The sequence below is a fragment of the Pundamilia nyererei genome, unplaced genomic scaffold (genome assembly GCF_000239375.1).
Source record: "Pundamilia nyererei isolate P.nyererei 1_Seehausen unplaced genomic scaffold, PunNye1.0 scaffold00054, whole genome shotgun sequence".
In the NCBI taxonomy this organism is placed as follows: Eukaryota; Metazoa; Chordata; class Actinopteri; order Cichliformes; family Cichlidae; genus Pundamilia; species Pundamilia nyererei.
This window is the reverse complement of record NW_005187455.1, coordinates 3,117,318-3,126,636: the sequence shown is the minus strand read 5'-3', so window position 1 is coordinate 3,126,636 and position 9,319 is coordinate 3,117,318. Positions and strand designations below refer to the sequence as shown.

Genomic DNA, 9,319 nt, shown 5'->3' with positions numbered 1-9,319 from the left:
TCTGTCCTAATTTTCTTTAAATATATTTCTGAGACATTTTAAAAAAAGATGTTTCCTTCAGTTTCTGTAAGTAAACCACGTCAATGATGTAGGCTTAAAGACAAATCTTTCTGCATCTACCATACTAGTAACACACTAGTAACATGCCCTAATATGATAGCTGAAATTTCAATATTTGCTATATATCTGTTTTGCCTGAATTAGATAGTGGAGAGAAGAAGGGACAAAAAGGGAAAGACATACAGCCTTAGGCTAGAGTTTAACAGAATTGCATCTAACCTTGTGGCATACAGTCACCTGTTCATCGTGTGAGCTAAACCAGCACCACAGCATTTAAATATTTCCAACATTTGTCACACAACTTACTTCTACAGCTTAACACAGTTAGACTTTTAGTTTGCTCTCACAAAAAAACATTTATAAAACTGAAGCAGGAAAAGCAGGAGGATTGTGACTTTAGTTCCTACAGAAGACAAGGCCAACGATAAATGGAATGCGTTCTATATTTCATCTGTTGCAACTTGATGGCCCAAGCTAAAATAATGATCACTTTGATGGTGATCTACCCATTTATTCAGCTAAAGTGCGAGCCGCTACAAGGGTATGATTGGACTGACACTAGAGGCATTGTCAGATGCATGTGTTGTTGTCTATAGTTCCGCAGTGACTGTGTTTACAATGTTAAATTGTCTTGGATTAGCAACACTTGAGCTTTATTTATATAGATATATTAATTTGTTTCATTGTGTCTTTGCTCTCATCTTATTTCTTTCAATCATAGAGTGATGTAGCAGTTACCTGCTACTAAATAGTGTTGCAGTGTAACCACTATTAGAGCTTCATTTCTGTAAAGGAGATAACGCTTCCTGCTGACAGCCTTTTAAACCAACTTCAATACACTAGATTTTGTGCCTTTTTCAAAGGCTTGGTGTTTATGCATGGCATGGCTGGCGATTTGAAATTTGATGATGTAAATGTCTAGATGATTCACTTCACACTTTTGTCTTGGAATCTCCATTGTGAAATAAAAGAATTGGACATTGGAATATTATGTGTTTTGTTTGTTGAGGGTGTCAACATTAGCAAAGACTGACAGCATGAGTCAGAGATCACATGTTGTGGGAGAAAACAAACAGCGTCAATTTCATTGTTTTCATTGTTTTGAACAATGAAATACTATGTAACAACAGACCTGAGCTGTCAGGTAAATCTTCTAATTGCACAGAGATAAAAAAGACAACAAAAACTTATACAATCCCCATTTGATTAAAACTACAGGCTGGTGAAGATTGTCCAATCAAATAGTGTAAAATACAGATTTAATACAGATGTAAATGTTCTAAGAACATTTATACCAGTCGTACCCTTTATAAAATAGAACAAGGAGTCAGTGAACCATCCCATTGGTTTATTGTTCTCCCTTTATCACTCACCTACATAATAAAATAGAGTAAGGTGAGTTGTTTTAGTAATACGCAGCATCAGGAAATATGCTTTTGAAGTTAGCAGTAAACTGATGCCTGATAAAGAGACTGGATGTTGTAATTTAACTAACACTGTAATCCAATATTACATTTTACTCTACTTAAAAATGGTCCCTTGCGTGGGACTGTTATAACATTATTCACCACTTTGTTAGGTACACCTGTTCAACTGTGGGTGAACATAAATAACCAATCAATCTGTCACATGGCAGCATCTCAGTGCCTTCAGGATTGTATCTATAGGCAACGACCTGCTAAAGTTCACACTGAGCATCAGAAATGGGGACAAAAGTTTATTTAACTGAATTTGAGAGCTGTTAGTGCCAGATGGCTTGGTCTGAGTATCTCAGAAACTGATCTGTTGGGATTTTCCAGAGGTCAGAGAAGAACAACCAGACTGCTTTGAGCTGATGTAACAGAAACTCATTTCCTAGAAAAATATCCAATGTTAGCAGTTAAATGCTCCACCACCAGCTAGTTGCAAACAAAGTTTTTTGTTTGCCTACTGTTGCTGGAAACTGATACCAGGGGAGGTAATGATGTAGAACACTAACACTTTGAGCTCATAAGCCAAAACAGCAACTAGAAACATGGTGCTATAAATGCTAAAGGGAGATGCGAGGCCTGTCAGCCCTCACACTGGACATGCTCATTTGATCCATTGTTGAAATTAATTATTGATTAGTGCAGCTCAAAACGAAGCCTTGTGTCTGTGAGATCAAAGTAGACTGTCTTAACCCACAATCATTAGAATCTATATTTTGAAAAGAAACCTGTTAAAGTCTCTGTGTGCAATACAAATAGAGGCTTGAGGCATTTTTCTAACACAAAGAAAGGGTTTATAGGTTAGTGGGAACTGAAAAGTCAGTGAAGTGTGTCTTTACTCAATAGCAACAGCAAAGATATTAAATCAGTAGACTCAACTTAGCCTGCGGCCACAATATCTCTCATCAAGTTTTTTGAAAGCCCCGTCACAAGTCACCAGTTCACATTGAATTCCAGGCAACGTTCAGTGCTGTAAGGCGAAGGGTGTGTCTGGTTTGCTGTTGTGGGAAGGGATCTCTCCCCCACAATAGCAGAACGGGTCTGACTGCTCACCTGACTTTCTTAAAAGGGTCATTTACACCTGCTGCCGCACCGTTAGTCCAGAGGAAAGAGCAAGGTGCTCACTGTTAAATCAGCACTGGGAGAAGGAAGAGGCAGAGATGGCTGCAACAACTGCTCAGCCCATGGGGAGCCTGCCCAGTGGACTGGGAATATGCACCACTGCACCGGATATATTTTACATACCTGAACTGGTAAGTGGGAAATGACAGACAACAATGACTATGATCTTCAGGTCATTAAGTATTCTCTTCAGGATGCAGTTACAATTTTATAGTTCTCATTTTAAAGTATTTTAAATACGACAAATATTTCATTAAGGTGTGCCATGGCAACAAGTTCATATATATATATGAACTTGTATATATATACAAGTTCGGCTCATATAAATACTTCATATGATGCCTAAAATTGATGCCTAAACTATTTTTTTACAGGATAAACAGCAATTGGTAACAGTGCTATGTATTGGGTGTGAGTTTAAGGATGACCAAAACTCAAACTTCTTTTCACCAAAATAAATTACCTGCTGGTATTTCTGATAATTTAGTGGTCCTATATCTCAGTGGGCCTATATCTCCATATAGTAGCCACACTGTTTTAGGATAAAAATGCACAATTTGGAGATAGAGAGTCAGTGGAGATAATTCTTCATGTGGGAGGAGCATCATCTCTCTTCACATCTCACATTTCACTTATATTGTGTCTCTGATAATAAGAAAGAATGCGGCCGGCTCTTCTTCACCCTGACTGATTACAAAGGACACTCGTATAACAACTAAAAAAACAAAACTGCACAGATAAAGATCTTTTATTCTCACAATGAATACCCTCGCTAAAGTTTTAGTTTGTTTATTTTGGCTCCGCTCAGCCAGTCATGCTGTTATATTGTATGAGTTAAAAACATGAACATTTTCATATCTTGAAGACTGATGAGTTTCGAACACAAAATGCGAATGCAGTAAGAAGCCCTTTATGAACTGTTTCAGTTCACCAATGACTAAACTGCACTGGAAACACTTGCTGTATAAACAAGTTATTTTACCTGTTCCAAAGTGTACAGTTCATTTAACAATTAATGAACTAATTAGCCAATTGTGTGGCCGGAATATAATGGATTTAAGCACATAGATATGGTCAAGATGACCCACTGAAATTTGAATTGAGTGTCAGTATGGGGACAGGTGATTTAAGTGACTTTGAGTGCGGTATGATTGTTGGTACCAGATGGGCTCCTATGGGTATTTCATAAATTGCTAATCTGCTGCTATTTTCCCACAAAACAATGTCTAGGGTTTATAGAGAATGGCCAGAAAAACATAAATGCCAGAGAACTCTTTCATGCTGAAGCAACAGTAAGTCAAATAGCCGTTTTTTTCCAGCCATCTCTAAATGCCTATCCTCGAAGTAAAGTACGGGTGACAAGCAGCAGAGTACCATACTTGGTGGGAACCCAGGCTAGGATCACCAAATTTGGACAATAGAAGACGGCAAAAGTGCTGTGTGTCCCGAGGAGCCTTGAATTTACTGTAAGCTTTGAATCTGGCCTAAACATGGCTACATTCTGCATTGTTTTAACAGTTTAGGTTCCTGTTGGTGTAAAAGTCTGGATGATAGTTTCTTAGCACATGTAGTACCAATTCAGAATTGTTAAAATACCACATCCTACCTGAATTTTGTTGCTAACCATGTCCATACATTTATGGATACCTCTGTTTATTGTGACCTACTGGCACAATGAACAGAGAGACTACACTCATAACATTTGCCTCCCTTTTTAAGCTGTCAGTGAAATGTCCTTGTGTTTTATATTCGATGAGTCAGATAAATATTTTTGATATTTATATTCATGCACTGTTGCCTGTTCTTATTTCCTGGTTATGATATTAGAATTTAAAAGACAGCTCTTGACTTATGAAGGAACTTTAATTAGGTTTAGACTAAAGGTAAATAAAAACAATCATATTTGAACGTTATGCTTAGCTAATGATGGCAAGCTTGACTGATAAGGTGAACGCAATGTATAGAAACAGTAGAGACAGAGATAAGTGTTTGAATGGGCTGTTGAAAATCAACATTACCATCAATGTTTATTAAGTGTGGTAATATAAACCCTTAAGTGTGTATTTCAGATATTTTTTTCCATTAGTCTTAGATGAGCCCAAAATTGAAACATTGATCCTTGTATTTCTTTTGAGGTGTTTTGTCTGAATAGAGGAACAAACATTTTCCCAGTAAGGCGTGAACTCCTAACCTTAGCAATGGTCTGAAGTACACTAAAGTTGAAGATAATTTGGTGATTGCTTTATTTATGATGTTGTAATATCAGAAAGCTTCCACCATCTGCTGGCTAAGTCTGTTTTAGATTTCAATTTTAGATTTCCCCTGGATTTCAGTTGTGGACATCATTGTTCTGCGATGTCCCAGTTGTGGCTTTTGTGGGTTTTAATGAACACGTGGAATGTTCATTTAGGATTTCAGATTGCAATCTGAAATAACTGCAAGTTATGAGTTAGCGTGATTATAAATTCCACATCAGTCAAGCTCCAGTATCACAATTGGTCAGCGTGTGGTACTTATAAGTCAGTACACTGCAGAGCAATGCCAACATTGTGAGTTAATAAATGACATCACTGAAGCTATTGAGCACTGTGGCCCTTCTTCATACTCAGATAATTTACAGAAATCCTTAAATGATGGATGTAATTTCTCTTTCTATGGCAAGTTTGGCTTAAAGGAACAATCCATATTGCACAGTAAGCACAGGATAAAGCTCTTTTAGAGTAACAATGTTATATTTTAAATCCCACACGACCACCTGTTTTAAAGTCTTTAATTACTGGTTGCTTTTTATGCAAGATTAACTTATTTTAAGCATGTCATGTGTTTTGCATTATGCACTTAGGTCATATTTATGGTTATTTTTAGTTTAAAATAAAATTGAAATGGCTTTTACAGAGCCTCCTTATAATTTACCATGTAATGTTTAATAAATTAGCAAACTAATGAATTTAGTTGTTTTTAATTCAATTCAAGTTAATGTTATGTTAGTGTTGTTTTTTTGTTTGTTTTTTTGTTACATATTTTATCTTTTTTTAGAAAGCTCACATTTTGTTACCATTGCCACTGTTTCTAGTCTTCTTGCTTAACTTAGCCCAGCTGAGCTAAGCTTAGGTAAACTAAGGTTAAATGTGCTGGCTGTAGATTCTTATTCGCTGAATATGTCCAACTCTTCACTAGAAAAAGAATATGATGGATTCCCATTAGTTCTCATAAATGTTATAATTCAATGTGCCATCTCCATTCACGCTCTCTCTTCTTCATCTCTGCAGGTATTTGGTGGTTTGGTTTGGATTCTAGTTGCATCGACACACGTGGCCCCACCGAACCCTCTGGGGTGGGTGATGTTCGTCTCTGTTTTCTGCTTCGTCATGACCTTCCTCTGGATGATCATCTTCGCTGCCGGAGGTCATAAAAACAGTTCTCCCTGGGCTGCTGCTGTAAGAGAGATGCAATAGTCAGACAGCGAATAAAATTTAGAAAAATTAATGGGTTATGACCTTGTTGTAAAAATGTTTTAATCTCTGTTTGTGAAGGATTTTGCTTACCATGGCCTGGCAGCGCTCTTTTTTCTAAGTGCAGGGGTGGATTTGGCTATCATCACCATCGGGGTGAAAGACCTTGACCTTAAAATCTACAGGACTTACATTTCTGCTGTGGTAAGTACAATAACTCAATACAATAGAGCTGTCCAAAATATTTGTTCAAATTTATTTTTATTTAATATATTTAATTAATCAAAGTATTTAAAATTATTTTGACTTCTTTTGAATACTCAGGAAATATACCTATCCAATTCCTCCAGCATGGCTAATCAATACATGCCATAGTCAGAGGTTTACTGTCTTCCAGCAAAGTCTGGGAGACAGTCAAAGAGCATGGAGGAAATTCCAGGATTATCCTGGAAGAACTGGACAGGGCCGTAGAAGGCCCCCAAAGCAGGACTGGCATTTGTGCTCCTTTGTGCAAGGAGGAATGAGCACTACCAGAGCCCTAAAAAACAACCTCCAGCATGTCACTGGTGTGCATATCTTGTATCAAATAATCAGAAACAGACTTTACAACAGCTGCCTCAGGGCCGAGTGTCCTCTAGTTGGCTCTGCGATCACTGCCTAGCACTGTGCAGCCCGAGTGGCAATTGCCATAGAATATCAGAAATGGCAGGTCCGCCACTGGTCCACTGGTGCATTGTGCTTGTCACAGATGAGAAAAGGCTGATCTTTAGCACATGCGTCTGCACGTGGGGCCCACACAAAATACTGAGTTCCATTTTGAGTTGCTGCAAAGAAATTTCAGAAAAATGGACCAGGCTGCTGCATTATTTTTGAATTCAGCCATCTTTAGGTTGAAAATTATGTGGCATCCTTTCATTTCTAACACATAACCTAGGTCATATCAATACAGATATCCAGAATGATTTTTTTCCATTGAAATCTGATTTGTTTTAAAAGTGTTCCTTTAATTTTTTTGGACAGTATGTTAATGTTGAGATAAAGTGATCAGAGATTGCATAATAAACTATAAACCAGGGGTGGGCAACTCCAGGCCTCGAGGGCGGGTGTGCAGGTTTTAGATATCACCCTGGGTCAACACACATTAGTTCATTACCAGGCCTCTGAAGAACTTCAAGACATGTTGAGGAGGTCATTTAGTCATTTGAATCAGCTGTGTTGGATCAAGGACACATCTAAAACCTGCAGGACACCGGCCCTCGAGGCCTTGCTATAAACAGTATATCATCTAAAGAACCAAACTACAGCGGGTAGAAGTAGATTTTCAACATGTTTTTTTTTTAATTCAACCTGACCCAAAACCAGTGAGTCTGCTCAATTCAAACAGGACATGCAGAACAACATTAATCAGTGACCTAGTTGGTATGGGTAGAGCCAAGGGTACTTATGAACACACATTGATTATTAGCTTAAAGAGGTGGAAACTTCATGTGAATTTCCTTTCACTTCAGAGAGAGCCACCTATGTTTTTTTTGCCTTTCACTAAGCTAAGCTAACTGGCGTTTATATCTAGTATTCCATGTAATTCTTGGCAAGAAACCAAATATGGATTTCCCAGAATTGGATTAAAAAGAAAACTGAAACCGGAATAATAATGCAAAGGATGGACTTGGCTTTAAGTATGTTCTTTGGTTGTGTTTGTTTGTGTTTCAGGTGTTCGCCTTCGTGGCCACACTCCTGTACTTCATCCATGCCATTCTCTCAGCCATCCGATGGAAATATTTCTGAAGAGTGAATAGCAGAGCTGCAAGAAAGTAATACACTCCATCTGCTGTGCACATCTATGCCCCTGACTGTCTATGTGTGTCTTTGTCTGTTGGATAATGTATTTAAGTCACATTAGATTGGTCAGAATTGGTCTTCACTGTATGTGAGAGCATGACTTTCTTGCTTTGCAACATTATCAAAATACCAAATACTCTAACATACAAAAACTCACACAGCATATACCTGAGGTCACAGTGAAAAACTGCATCCCATCCTTTTTTTTGGCATAACAGAGTATATTGTGAAATTGGTTACGACTTTGTAAAGGAGAACTATAGATTTTAAAGCAGAGAAAAGACGTAAACAAATCAAAACTTATATTCTATAAACTATAAAATTCAAAGAGTAAATGATCAACTAGACAAAAGTCATATTCTTTTAACCTCAAACCTCAGAATAATGTTGTCGAGCCAGTGATTACATCTTCACAAAAAGAATGGGTCATTTTTTTCAACAGTTTAGAGAATATGGTGTCAATGCTGTTATTGTAGAATAAAATTCATCACAAACATACAAAGCTGGTAGCATTAAATACATTAAATGCATACTTATATTTTATGTTTCTCCCTTTGTATTATCTGTGTTTAAATATTAATAATATAACTGGACTTATTAAAGAAATCAAATACATGCATGTCATTAAAAAAATTAAAAAGCAAAGAGTAAAAGACAAAATAAGAGGAACAGAGTTAATGTTGCTGGATTAAATTTTTATAGTTTTGTATTCTGAAGATTATTAAAATAAGAAAATGAACTACACTCGTCTGTATTCTTTCGTTATGTGCTCCATTTTCTCTATAAAACATCAAAAGAATCTTTGAGTTACTTGTGAGAGGCATTTGCACTCATTGGAGTTTGGTTTAACTGCTGTTATCCTTATTCTTCTTCAGAGCTGATGTTCAGTACCAACATCAAACATAATTTGATGTTTTGAATACCAGCTTTCCTTTTATTGCAAAACCATGCACATTAAAATTAAAAGAAGAATAAGAGATTTCACGGTGTTTAAAATACTCTAGTCACGGGGGGTCAAAAGAAATGAAATATCAAATGACTACTTGTCTTCACATAAAACAACAACAGAGTTATATAAAAGTTTAAATTTGCATTTAGGCATCATGAATGTATCGTCATTGACTCCGGAGGTAAGGATGTCTTGACTTGATGAGCATGAGTTGCACACAACCGCCAATGGTGCAATTAGTCAGCACGCAGTACTTATAAGACAGTAGATTGTAGAGCAAGGCCGAGGATGAGAATTCAAACCTCAACTGCAGCACCCCACCTGCTCTCATGAGGGTTGCTTTCTCTGAGACTGTTTTCGGTCCAGGTATTGGATAAGAACGACCTTTTCTACATTACCAGTATAAACCCTCTGGATGTGTGCACCCC

The 9,319-nt window shown here is 37.2% G+C and overlaps 1 protein-coding gene across 1 annotated transcript; it reads left to right on the top strand.

Moving 5' to 3' along the window:
- The first annotated feature begins 2,628 nt into the window (after positions 1–2,628).
- On the top strand, positions 2,629–8,034 carry LOC102211786 (mal, T cell differentiation protein). Its single transcript, XM_005733737.1, has 4 exons — positions 2,629–2,782; positions 5,921–6,088; positions 6,185–6,307; positions 7,814–8,034. Exons 1-4 carry the CDS (start codon positions 2,690–2,692, stop codon positions 7,886–7,888), a joined length of 459 nt encoding a protein of 152 aa, XP_005733794.1. The 5' UTR covers positions 2,629–2,689; the 3' UTR covers positions 7,889–8,034.
- The last annotated feature ends 1,285 nt before the right edge of the window (positions 8,035–9,319 follow it).